Below are 14,163 nucleotides of genomic sequence, written 5' to 3'. Positions count from 1 at the left end.
GCACTTTTTCCTACTAGCCCACACCACTGGAACCCACAGCCCATCACAATCATTTCCAGCCCAGCTGTTGATCTCTTCGTTACTTGGATTAAAATTCACTTAGTTGCTGAAGAGGGAGCCAACCCTGCCTGCTCCCCATCCTCCCTGCTTGACACTTCCTCCAGTGACGCTTAATGCAATTCTGTATATTTATATATTGCTCTTTAGTTTAAAGAACTTGTCCGCTTAGCTTATTCTACCTTTGTAAGTCACCGGTTTTTTATTTCTTTTCTCGGTTTTTGTTCCTGTTATGTCGCACATTTCTTGCCCCCCCCTCCAAGTTGGCTCACCACTTATTCTCATCTTTGTGCTATTTTATAGGCGCTGTTCAAAGGAAATCAGTGAATGTGTTATTGTATGCAATTTCTTTTCAAAATTGTAAACCATATTCTTAAATACAAATACTGTCATCCGCTTGCACCGCGCCTGAAGAGTATACCTGCCCTTTGCCCACGTTACAAAGAGGTGAAGGAGGTATTCCTGTCGGGCTGCGCCCATTTTCACCTGTATGATTGGTATGATGATATGATATCTTGTTTATAGTGCACCTATACACAAGTGTTTCAAAGCGCGACGAGGCATGGGAAGGGAACAAGGGGGAACAAGACAACGATCTTATAAGGCCCAATGATATTGAGATTGCGCAAGTGCAGGGAGAGGAAAGGGGGAGAAGTGCCAGGGGAAGGGGAGGGGGAGAAGTGCAGGACATAGGATCAACAATAGCACAAAAAACAAAACAAGAAAAGGGATGTGCGGCCAGCGGGTGGCAGTGCAAGGGTTAAGTGTAGGTGATTGGGAGCAGGTGATTGGGAAGTGCAGGTGAGGGGGACCGTAGGGTTACAGATACAGCCCCAAGTGCAGGTTTGCCAGGTGGCAGTGCGGGTGTACAACTGGGGGGCAGGGACCTGGGTCCAGCATGCAGAAGCAAAGAGGAAAGTCTTGAGCAGCTTCCAGAACTAGAGATGCTTCTGCTCAAGTTTAATAGAGGCAGGGAGGCTGTTAGAGAGGGAGGTGCCAGCTGAAGATAGGGATCTGCCTCCAGCTCTTTGCCTGAAAAAACAATTTACCCTCAAGGAGTTAGAGGTGGAAGAGTGAAGAGCTTGAGTAGGGAGATACTTCAGAAGAGATAGCTGGAGATATTTTGGTCCCAGGCCCCAGAACACCTTGTGGACAATGCAAAGGGTCTTGAATTTGATCCTTGCAGCCACAGGCAGCCAATTGAGAGTGTTCAGTACTGGAGAGATACGATCCCTGGGCTTGAGGTCAAGGACAAGTCCTGCAGTCCTGTTCTGGATGAGTGGAGAGGACCGAGAGTAGAGGCAGGCAGATTTAAAGAGGCTGTTACAGTAGTCGGGCCTAGAGAGGACCAGAGCTCCAGACACAGTGAGCTTCTGGGGAAGGAAAGGAAGGGAAGAATACCTCTGAGGCGGTGATGTTGGTAGTTTGACTTCTTAGAGACGTCAATGATGTGAGGAGAGAAGGAGAGAGTGGAATCAAAGATAACTTTGAGGTTCTTAGCCACACATGTGGGGGCAGGAAGAGGGCCACGGGAGACCCCCAGAGAGTGCGGGCAAAGAGTAGTGTAGGTGTGCCGATAAGGAGGATCTCCGTCTTGCTGGCATTCAGGCAGAGATCATTGCCGGCGCACCATTCTTGGATTGCAGACACAGTCCAGGATGAGAGAGGGAGAGGATGCGGCAGAGGGGAGCCTGAAGAAAAGCTGGGTGTCATCCACATAGCACTGGAAGTTGGAACAGAGTGCAGCAATGCAGTGGGCGAGAGGAGCCAAGTATTGGTTGAACAACCAGGGAGAAAGGTTAGACCCCTGGGGAACACCGCAAGTGGAGAGAGAGATGGAGGAGAGGAAGGACCCAAGTCGGACCTAGGAGGGTCAGTCAGAGAGGAAAGAGGTCAGCCAGGCCAAAGCCTGATCTGTGATACGCAGGTTATCACAGAGCCGATGGAGCAGGATGGCATGGTTAACAGTGTCGAAGGGCGAGGAGAGATCAAGTAGGATGAGGACAGAAGGGAGGTTGGAGAGCAGGTCTTCACAGATGTTCAGGAGAGCAGTTTCCGTGCTTCTGGCCGCTCTGAAGCCAGACCGATGGTCATGGAGACAACCAACAGATTCATTGGTATCTCTGATGGTTTAGTAGTACTATGGGATTGAATAAGCAGTTAAGCCATTACTCATCTGTATGTGCCTACAAAGCATTGGTTATTTGTAGTGTTGGGCTTGCATAGCCATATGCAATGCAACCCATCGAATGTTGACTAGTACTGGAACCCTGGGTTCCCTTAGGGTTCCATGGATGACGGTTATTCATTCAGGATGGGAGATACTACTGAGAGGAGTTGTTGACTATGCCCTCCCTCTTCTAACTTATGCCATGAAACATACATTAAGCACTTTTACTTTTTGTACCTGCTGACTCCAGTGTCAAACCTACATCCAGTGTCTTCTGATTAAGTACTACATGACATCATTACATCATACAGGCACACTTCGGGACTGGCATTAAACAGGTCCTCCCTTGCTTATATCAAGTCTGTGCCTTTTCCTGGTCAGTCACCGCCCAACCAACCTGCTGCATTAGCCGCTGCCTTAACCTTTGCAGGCATAAAGACCTGCTTAGTTTATTTTTGTCATCCACTGAAGGATTAAAGCATTTTGTTACTGTATCCAGTTACTCATCAAACCTCTGTGGTTCTGTTCTTATGTTTGGAAATTCCTTCTCCTAATGTGTTGAGATCTCCCAATGCTCATACATGTACAGTGACCAATTTGTCAGTATCCTCGGAGCATCCCGGCCTTTGCCTCAGGCGGAGGCTGAAATAGTGGGGTCTCCCTTGTGTCCTGTGTAGCTCCCTGGTAACTGGCATTGAAAAGAGAAAAGTAGCAACGCTGCAGGAAATCCCGGGGATGGCCAACTCCCCAGATGTCTCATTACTGGAATACTGGAAATTCGTTGGCAGATACAGTGGAACCTATAGTTGTTGGACAACCAGTGCTTGTTGAACTTGTGTGGGGTTTGAATGACCTGACTAGACTGTTTAGTAGCAGACTGTGGACTACCTGGAACACTAGACTGATCACTTTGTTGAACATTAGATTGAACATTGGTAAAGTAATCTGTTCTCCAGCATGGGGTCTGGCATGGATTCACGTGCTCAGGAATATTCCCTGTTTTCAGGCCGGGAATCCTCTTTTAAATACAAATAGTTTCACTTTCACTTACAAACTATATTTCCCTCTAAACCAATCACTGCCCTCTGGGTCATACTGCCCACAGCCAATGACAGTCTTCTCCCTAAGCCCCTCCTCTGGCAGCCATCTTCAGATTTTTACTGCACCTTTCAGTGTTGAGTCCTCGAGTTTTGCTACATGAGCTACATCTACAGTTTTTGTTTTTTGATGGAAAAAGTTTCTATTTTTGTCAAAAAAGAGCCTGTGTGCTCTTCTCTACATCTGCCGACAGCGGGGATCTGTTTGTCTCTGAATTTCAGTGCCCCTGAAGCGTGAAGGATCGTTGAAGTTTCTTTGAAGTTTCTTTGAAGTTTCCGGAAGGCCATCTGGCCTACTCCGCACCTCCGGTATGACAGAGGAGGAGGAGGAATGAAGATCCCTTTTCAGGCCCTGCACCAGATGCGGACCACAGAATGTGTTTGTAGAAGACCAGCATCTCCAATGCTGCTACTGTCTTCACCCGGATCACAAAGTGGGAGAGTGCGAGATCTGCCTCGGCTTCTCCAAGAAACCGATGAAGGATCGACACAGTAGACTGGCGGCATGGCTATATGCCAAGGCCTCTGCCCTGTGCCCCGAGTAGGGTCATGTCTCACCCAGGACCGGCCGGTGCGAGCAGCGGGCTTCTAAGTCCTTTTGCGGGCGCCCCATCCGTATATGAGGCCAAGCACCGCATGTCTGGTTCCATCGGGGTCGCTGCGCAAGCAGGTCCCGCGATGGACAGGGCACGATCAGTATCTGCAGCCAGCAGTCAAGCTCCTCCACAAAGAGAATCACCCAAAGCTGCGGGAGAAGCCAGGGAAGCCATGGGAGGGATGAGAAGGTGGCCGAACTGCCCAAGAAGGCCCAGGCAGCTCAGGAGAAGTCTTCAACGATTGAGCTGGTGACGACTGCTCTCTTAAAGGCAAAGGGGGCTGACCCTGTGAAGGTAACCCCTACTGCGCCCAAGGTGTCCCTGCATCTGAGGCAGGAAGCCTCCATTCTGACTGGCAAAAAAGGATGCTGTCTCTGAGTCTGGCTCTGACCCCTGAGGGTGCAAAAAGGGGGGGGTGGGGTGAAGAACTCCTGGAGCCCCTGCACATGGTCCAGAAGGATTTGGAGGATGACGGCGGCAACGCCGACGATGACACAGGCCTAGCGTTCCGATCACGCTGGACCTGGACACAGCGATGACGGAAGACGACTGGATGAGGTGGGGTCTTTTTATTCCATGGTCGCCAAAGGATTCTGAGCTTTTCCAGCTTACGCCTGAAGAGACCAAGAAGGAAGGTTTCCTTTACCAGAGGCGGAAGACCATCATGGCGGTACCCGTTCTGGACAATGTGTGGGAGGAGGGCCTGTCCCTCTTGAAGAACCCTTGCACGGCCCCGGCCAAGCGGGATAGGCTGGAGAAAAAGTACCAGGTGCCGGAGTCAGCACACAGGTGATTACGGTCGCAACCATTGCCGGACTCAGTGGTTTTGACGACCGCCAGGAAAAGGTTGTCGAACCCTTCCTTGTTGTCCTCGGTCCCTCCGGACAGCGAGCGGAAGAAGTTGGAGACTATAGGAAGCAAGATTATTTATACCTCATAGTCAACCATCAAGGCGCCCAACACACTGACAATCCTGGCCCGGTACAACAGGGAGCTGTGGTACAAGCTGGGCCAGATTCTAAAGTTACTCTGTGACAACAAGAGGATGGAGGCGATGGCCTCTTCCAGGAGGGAGAGGTGGCTTCGGACCATGCCATCACAGTGGCTCTGAACATCGCTGACACAGGGTTCCGGCAGATTGGTAACAGTGTCTGCCTCCGTCGTCAAGGCTGGCTGAAGGCACGAATTTCCAGAGATCCAGGCAAGGGTACTAGACATGCCGTTCAACGGGGATAACCTTTTTGGTAAGGCTGTCAACGTGTCCCTGCAGGCCATCAAGACGGATACAGAGACGGCCTGTGCCCTAGACACTCTCCAGCATCACTGCTCTTCCTTTCGCTCCTCAAGAGGGAAGTCGGACAGATTGACGAAAGGCTTCTCGTCGTACCTCCAGCCCTCCAGGTCCACGACCCAGGAGGACTACAGAGGCCATTCCAAGGCCTACAATGGAGGAGGTCAGCGCCACCGCCGTCACCCTCAGGGTGGGACGCTGGCACCGAAGCAGGATTGAACCGGCCAGGATGTCTCTGCTCCCACCCATGCACCCCGGTGGGAGGCCTGCTGATTGGATTGGTCAGCGAGTGGAAGAAGATCTCCACCGACAGATGGGGCTGGACGCTCCCGCCCACGGACATACCTTAGAGTTTCAGCACAGGTGTCCACGGATCCCTCAGACGGCCTGGAAGGAGCAGCACATCCCTCAACTCTTGGCGGAGGTATGGGCCATGCAACGAAAAGGGGCGATAGAGCTTGTTCCACGATGACTGCAGGGCTGCGGAGTCTACTCCAGATACATTTTGGTCAAAAAGAAAGCCGGGGTCTCGCGACCCATTCTAGACCTGTGACGTCTCAACAATTCAGGATGGTCACACTGCAGCATGTGCTCGTCCTACTGGAGGAAGGAGACTTCTTGAGGACCCCTACTCCCACACCCCCATTCACAAGAAGCACCAAGAGTTCCTATGCTTCATAGTGCAGGGACGGCACTACCAATTCAAGGACCTCCTCTTCGGCTTGAAGTCGGCCCCCAGGGTGTTCACGAAGTGCCTGGACCCATGTGGAAGCCCATCTGCGCCTACGGGGAATATCGTCTGCCCGTACCTCGACTGGCTCATCTGGGCCAGTTTGTGACAGTTGGCTGTCGGACACATGGAGACGACCGTTCAGCTGCTGATGGATCTGGGATTCTCCATCAATTATCCAAAGTCCTGCTTGACACCATCGTGGAATACACTGTTCCTAGGAGCTAGACTCAACACAGTCTCCTGCTTTGCATCGCCCTCGCAGCAAAGGGTAGCGGCCATGCTGGGGAAAGTGCAACAACTGACACTGAAGACTGCCACGGTGCGGTCTATCAAGTCGCTGCTCGGCATGTCATCTTGCAGCTACCTTATCCAGCTCTGCAGGTTGCGGATGAGACCTCTTCATGAGTTCCCAGACGCTTGCTGCAAGCTTCTCGGACAAGATCCCGATTGACGCAGAGTTCTGTCGGGCAATAAGGTGGTGGGGCGCCCGCTCGAACATCGCCCAGGGAACTGGGTTTCAAAAGCCTGCATACCAGGAAAGTCACCACAGATGCATCCCTGGAGGGCTGAGGAGCCCACACCAGACGTCTGCACGCCAGAGGCCTGTGGCTGCCAGAGGGGAAGGATCTACACATCAATATCCTGGAGCTATTGGCAGTGTTCTGGGCCCTCAAGTCATTTCTTCCGTTTCTGAAGGGCAAGGTGGTGAGGATCTTCACGGACAACACGACCACGATGTTCCAAATCAAGAAGCAGGGGGCCCTCGACCTCCAGCGCTCTCCAAAGAGGCTCAGGACTTGTGCCATTGGGCCGTCGTACAAGGAATGTTCCTCGTCTCCTTTCACTTGGCTGGGGTCAGACTCCCTCAGCAGTGAGTTGCGCTCCTGCCACAAGTGGGAACTTTGGCCGAACCAAGTGAACCGCATCTTCATCAATCGGGACATGCCCAAGATCGATCTGTTTGCGATGGCAGTGAACTCCAAATGCCTGAAGTTTGCCAGCAGGTTCCACCAACCGAAGAGCATGGGGGACGTGTTCTCCTTCCCATGGGAAGGCCCGTTCCCGCCATTACCTCTCCTGCTACGAGTTATCAACACACTCAAACAGTGCCGATGCAGGATGATTCTCAACGCCCTGGCGTGCCTGAGGCAGATTTGGTACCCAGACCTTCTCGGCCTGTCAGCGGCGCCTCCAATCAAGCTGCCAGTAGTCCTGGATCTTCTCGCCAGAGAAGGAGGCGCAATCCTGCACCACGACTCAGTATATCTGAACCTGAGGGCTTGGCTCCTGCAGCCCTAGTGTTTGAAGGATACGAGTTGCCGGCGGACTGCAGGGAGGGTCCTTGCCAAGGCCAGAGCATTGTTGACGCTGAAGTGCTATAGTCGCAAATGGAAGCGTTTTGCTACGTGGTGCCGGTCACAGATCATCCCTCTGAGGGTCACAGTCCCACAGATTCTTCCTTACGTTTTATCCTTAGCCCAGGCCAGACTGGCGCACGCCTCTTATCAAGGTGCATCTGGCGGCTATCTCCCGCTACACCAGGTCTCCAGGAAAAGCTTCACTTTGGTCTTATCGACTCGTCAAGGAGTTCCTCAAAGGACTGTTTCGATCTTTCCCGCCGGTGAAGGCTCCTGCCCCGGCGTGGGAACTCATCGTGGTGCCGACGAGGCATGGAGACCTCTCGTGGAAAACAGCTTTCCTTGTGGGCATCACCTCTGCCAGGAGTGTGGGTGAGATCCAGGCCCTATCCTGCAATCGGCCATATCTGACTTTCCATGAGTCGAGGGTGGTGCTGCGGATGCACTTCTTTCTTTCTGAATGTTCTGTCGGAACTCCACTCCAATTAGCCTTTGGTGTTACCTGTTGAAGACTTTGTCCCTGGCTGAAAGGGCCTTGCACTCGCTGGACGTTGCTCGTGCCCTGAAGTTCTACGTGGCACGCACGAAGAGTTTTTGGAAGACGTCTCAACTGTTCGTGAACTTTGGTCCTGGGAACCATGGGAAGGCCTTGTCCAAGGTTTCCATCTCGAGGTGACTCTCCGGCTGCATCACGCAATGTCATCGGTTGGCGAACCGACCGCTGCCCGGCCGTCCGGGAGCCCACTCCACCAGAGCGATCAATGGGAAGATGACGTTCCCATCTGGTGTGCCCCTGCTGGACATCTGCAGGGCTGCTACGTGGAGGTCCATGCACACCTTCACGAAGTTCTACTGTGTTGACAGGGATTCCACAGAGGAGTCCAGAGTCGGCCAAGCAGTGCTACGCAACCTGTCCGCTTGAGATCAGTCTGTTTCAGAGGTAAGAGTATTGCTTCTGTTGAGCCTTGCCACCTCCTGTGGTTGTGTAATGTTGTACTGCTATGTATTCTTTATTCATGAGCATTTGAATCCATCATGCTGGAGAAGGAACAAGTTACTTACCTGTAACTATTGTTTTCCAGCATGGGTCTGGCATGGATTGACAGGCGAACCCTCCCTCCGTACACTCTGCGGCTCTTCGTGGTCATACTGCCACTTTACGTGCTTACCAAATCTGAAAATGGCTGCCAGAGGAGGGGCTTAGGCAGAAGACTCATTGTCTGGGGCCAGTTTGAACCAGAGTACTGTGATTAGTTTAGAGAGAAATACAGTTTGTGAGTGTAAGTGAAACTATTTTTCTTTTACCGAGGATTCCCGGCCTAACAACTGGGAAGATTCATAAGCATGTGAATCCATGCCAGACCCATGCTGGAGAACAATAGTTACAGGTAAGTAACTTGTTCCTTCTATCCTCTGCTGTATCCTCTTCCTGCTCATCTTTTATCAACTGATGATACAGCAGAGCTGGCACCGTCCCCATGTCTATCACTTTCATCAGTTTATTTTTTTGCTGTTTTTTTATTTTCCTCTTATTTTTATTTGAATATTTTAATCCCCTCAATTTGAAGGCATTCTCCCTATCCAATGCCTCTGTACTAATCCGAATAAGCACATCATTGATTAGGGCACATTTTACTCTTTGTAAGCTCTGTTTCAAATTCGATGAAGGTACTTTCCAGCAGGAATTGATTGTAATCAATTCTCGCACGTTAAGCATGCCATTCCTTCACATAGTACTATTATATTTGGTGTACATGTAATGTGCTGGAGTGTATGGGCACCTTTTGGACTGTAATGTTTCCATTGTTTTGGCTAAACCTGTCAAACTCTGAGATGGCCGCTTCTGTAAGGGATTCATGGTGGCAACAGTAAAGACAGACACAAGTGATCACAATTCAAGGGTGTTTATTAAACTGTATAATGGGTGAGAAAAACGCCTAATCTAAACCTAAATCTAAGATGGGTGCAAGCTCCTACCATCAAATAATAATAAGGCAGTCCTAGGGGCGTCTTTTCAAATAAAAAGAGCCAATACAAAAAAAAATCTATTGCCAATCCTTACTGATAAATTAAAAATAATGTGGTTAATGTTCAACAGAAAAGTGTTCACAAAATGATAAGTCAGGATGGTATGGCTGGGGTCTCCCTTCCTCACGTTTTAAGTTTGGGACAAAGCAGGACTTCTGAGCACAGCACACTCCTGGGCCCCTCCAGCACGAGGTTCACAATTCCATTCAACGATACGTGGGCCTCCCTCTGTCAAATTCACTACGGCCTTTTACTCTGAATATCAATACAATGTTCTCGAGTGTATCATGCTTCACCCCGATTCACAGGCATCCCTCAACCGGGTTCACGTTTACCAATTTCACAGTTTACTTTGCTTTATCACGATGCAGGATTTATCTCTCTTGGCCTGTCCCTGACATCCCTCCGTCGGTTACACATAGCCTTCTTTAACACAGTTCATGAATTTCTAACACAGTTCATGATTTGCCTCATCTCATCAGAAAGCATGGTTTCCATTTCTTTAGCTTTCTCTTGGCAATGGGTCAGAAACTTATGATTGTACAGGGGATTTGACATGACCCTTGTAGGACCACTTTGACACATCTCACTGCCCTTTACTGGGGCCTTATGGTACTTGAGGTTTCAACACAAAAAAAGGGTCAGTCTGAGTCCTTTGAATGAGCACTCCTGCGGCGCCTGACCACTCTGCAGCTGGCCCTTCTCTGGGCTTTCCCAAAAGTTTGAACACACACAAGTTCTTTGTTCACAAGTCCCTTGCGTTTATGTAATGTTGCCAATTTTAACCTTGGGCTCAACACAGTTCGGTTTGCTATCAGCTTTTTCTGACTCACCGGCTGTGCTGAACCCGTTGGCTTGTCTTGCTTCTGGAGTCCAGGACGGTACCACGGTAGCCAGCGTGCCTCCTCGCCTGTGCTGTCAATGCGGGAGTCCACTGTCCACCGTTGACATTTGTTACTCCACGTGTCCGCTTTAAATTCCGGTCTTATGTTTCCTTTTTCAGAAGCTTTGCAGGTCTGGGTTGAAAAGGGCAAGGATGCTTCCCTCCGATTTCACCACCTTCCTTCTCCATTTAAATTGCCGTCTTGGAATAGCTGCTTCCTCGTGCGGTTGGCCTTGCTCTTAGTGTGCCCCTGTGCTCTGCCTTTTATCCCTGTGAGGAGAAGGTAAAGGGCTGTCAAATGTGTGTGGTTATTGCCTGACTCTGCCTGATACTTCTGTTGGGACATGTCAGGTAAACGGATCTGGTGTTAGTCTGTTGTCTGTCACGGTGTAAGAAAGTGTTTTTGTCGAAAAGGGGGTGGGGGCGCGGTAGAGCTTCTAATTATCCTACAGACTAGGATGGGGAAAAGGTGTTAGAAGGAAGGGGTACAGCGTCTCAACCTTTGGTGTCCTACTTCCACTCCCCGAAGACCCCTCATCCAGGTGATCCTCCCCCACAAGTCCAACCCAGGAACTGAATCCAATAGCGATGGGCGTGTTCTGGCCACCTGGATGACAGATCTCCGGGGACCAGCGGGTGAGACACCTTCAGGTTTATCACACCACGCTCTTAACTGCATCAGAGCTCAGTTTCTTTAACGCCTCTATCCTCACACATACCCATATAAAGGTAACGTCCACTTCTCTGCGGTGCTGAGCGAGGAAAATGTGGATATGGGGGAATGGAAGAACTCTGTTAAGTGGCGCTGAGGAGGAAAAGGCATTCACTTGTGAAAGGCTCTGCAGATGCAGAAGGAATAGAACAAGAAACAAAGGTTCTTGGGTTGACCCCTGTTCCACCTGGCTCTCAGTACCCACTGATATGGTGGGCATCTGGTGCGGCTGAAAGCTCAGGTAGTTGCACACCGAGACAGTTTCATACATATACATTCACACAGCTCTGCTGTCCTGCCGCTGCCTACTCATACTCCCACCCTCTGGTTATCAGGAGCTGACTACTAATCAAACAGACTGGTGTGAATCCTAGACTCCCTAGCTACATAACCCATTCCTAATTAACTGCATGCATTTAGCTGACTGAAATGCTGTGTAGTATAGTCTGATTCTGAGCACATGGGCATTTATTAATCCAGACCAGACTCGCAGACATTTTTACTTCTGTTTTACAAATTATTAATTACAGACCATTACATTTTTCTTGACCACCGATACCAAACCTTTCAACCTTTGCCTCTGTGCAAGGACTTACTACTTTATTAAAAGATAACACAAACTTGATCATGAACTGAAATTTAACAGCTGCCAAAACAGTGCTATCGGCTAAAATGAGGTATGCATATTTTAAATTTGTAAATGTCGTTATGTAATGAAGCTGCTATGTTCTCCCCAGTTCATGGCATAATTCACAGGGTTTGCTGAAACATTGTCTCAGTTTCCCATTATAGGGGATGCCTGGGGCATGTTTCTTGCCTTGCACGCCTACAAGTTCTTTGACGAGGGATAGCCATTACAGTTTTGACATTCAGAATTGGGATTCAAGGACTTTGCATTTTTGGTGATTTATACAGTTTCCTGCCGCATTATCTGCAGTGCCTGTTAAACTACAATCGGGGCAAGTGTTCCTAACAACATATTTTTTCTTTTCTTTACAGTTCCATGCCATTGCCTTGAGTGTCAATCCGCAGCTGTTAGCTAACTTGCCCAAGATGAACTCATCCCAATATGTGGCAGTTCTCACAGGTCAACTACTACAGTGTATGGCCTGCTATCATCTTCTGCAATTTAAGGGCTCCATGCTGGCATTGGCTATCATCAGCTTGCAAGTGGAGAAACTCCGTCCTGATTGGCTTGCTCTTACCATTGAGCTGCTCCAAAAAGTTAAGGTAAACTTGCCTATGCGATAGATGAATTTGTGGAGTGCATGCACCCCTTTCTGAATAGATGGTAGCTTCAGTCGCATGTGATGCAGCAAGGTGATAGTGTGTCTAATAATAAAGTGATTACCATGCATGTTATTGCACTTTAGTATCTAAGTTCAAAGTTGTGTTTAAAGTTGTTTTTTTAGAAATTCAACGTTAATGGCAACATGGGTGAAATAGTGGATCGTACAATATGTTCACCTGGAAGTCATCCTGCTCCCATTGAATTCCCAACTGTCAGGCTGGATCACTGAGCCTTTTCTAAACAAAGATTTCTTGTTTTAAATAGACTTTCATTAAAAAAATGCACATATCAAATAAGAAAAAAACTCTATTCTGGAATCTTTGGTATGAAAACAGGTCTTCACCATTTTGAATTTTGTAGCATGTCAAGAAGCCCAGTGGAATCTACAGAGGACACTATGCATAGGGTATAGTCAAAACAGAAAAGTAGCTTAGGGCTGGCTGGAATGAGAAGCACAAAACCAAGAAGTCTTCTGACTTTGAAAGATTCTCCAAATAGTTTCTCTGGGCCACTCACTGATGTCTGTCATAGTTGCTATGGTTGTTCCATCGTGCGATTTCCGAGATGCTTGTGGGCCTTTCATGGGGTGTCCACGGGCCGGGCCGCTCCACTCAATAGTTGTAATGGTACACGTTGGCGTTCCAGGGATGGTTGTAGCAACAGACAAAGCTTCTCTGAGAAGTGAGTTTGGCCAGCATAGGTCATCTAAGTGCCTGGTTGTGCTGTCACCCAACCCTGTCTTTCTTGCCTCCTTGCCGATTCGCTGCTCACTCGTGCCTTGGGGCCTGGTGCTAGACCGAGGTTGTGTCCCATGAGCTGGCCGTCCCTTCCCGATATGCTGCCAAGTGTTTGTTCCTACTCCAGACAATTGATAGATGGGTGTTGTCTTTGTTCCTTGTTAATAATATCCCTATGTCTCCAAGGCAACATACCCCTCCACTCTTTCTACACTCCTCCTATCTAGACATCCTCCAAGTTCCTCTGTACTTCTCCTCCTGCGGATCCTCCCCATATTGCCCCTTAACACCACATCAAATAGCAGGGGGTGGGGCACAGCCCCTTGGATCAGCTCCTGTGACGAAATCGCTACTTCTCTGCAGAAGTACATGGATCAGTTTTGTCTAAACCTCCTACTCCGTGCCATACTACTACTAAACTAGCACTGATCCCAATCATAAAGATGAAACAAGCACAGCCTGACGGGTATACTTTTTTCGCCTCTTTGAGTAACGTGGGTCGAGGGCAGGATATATTGTCAGGAGGGGTGTGAGCTAATAACAGTAGCAATCCAAACAGCTTTAGTACAATAGATCCAACAATTCCCAATCAAGTTTCTAGAAAAATAGAAACTTTAATAAAATAATAAATGCAATCAAATTAATTAAAAACACAGAAAACGAATTCCAAAATTGCGCCACGCAGTGATCACATAGATCACTTTCCCCAGCATTCCGCATCCACCAAACCCCTCAGCCTCTCCCCCCTCCCCACTTACCTTTTCGGCAGCACACTTCAGCGTGTGCCACTGACTCCCTCTTTCCCTGCGGCGTCAGTTCCCTCCCACCAATGTGGGTCAGAGCTGGTGCCACAGGGTCCTTTCTTCTATTTTTTTTGTTTTACTTTGTCTCCCACTTCAAGTGTAATGGAAGCAGGGTACACCCCTGAAGCCCATCATGCTGAATAAAGGGAGCGATGGATACCCCTGCTCCCCATGTTCAGCAATAAGGGATTCGATTTTTATTTATTTATTTATTTGTCCTGGCCGAATGCTCGGTCAACACGCATTCAGCATTTTCTTTTCAGCATTTTGGGGCAATACTCTGCAAAAGATACAGAGAATGAAGAACTTTTATGTAAAAGGGCACTCTGGGTTGATAAGCAGGTGTGCTCGGGCAAGAAGACTATGTGGGTCATTCCCAGTTGGGCGGTAAGGGTTAACGGGCACCG

General features: G+C 49.2%; 1 protein-coding gene across 1 annotated transcript in view; it reads left to right on the top strand.

The window, feature by feature from the left end:
• The window catches only part of CCNI (cyclin I), a 560,313-nt gene that overhangs the window by 458,583 nt on the left and 87,567 nt on the right, over nucleotides 1-14,163 (top strand). Inside the window, exon 6 of the mRNA XM_069626334.1 lies at nucleotides 11,925-12,155. Within this exon, the coding sequence (XP_069482435.1) occupies nucleotides 11,925-12,155 (231 nt within the window). The remainder of the gene's footprint in view (nucleotides 1-11,924; nucleotides 12,156-14,163) is intronic.

This window comes from Ambystoma mexicanum, chromosome 6p (assembly GCF_040938575.1).
Source record: "Ambystoma mexicanum isolate Mex_15411 chromosome 6p, UKY_AmexF1_1, whole genome shotgun sequence".
In the NCBI taxonomy this organism is placed as follows: Eukaryota; Metazoa; Chordata; class Amphibia; order Caudata; family Ambystomatidae; genus Ambystoma; species Ambystoma mexicanum.
The sequence above is the reverse complement of the archived record's forward strand: the minus strand, read 5'-3'. Positions and strand labels throughout refer to the sequence as shown.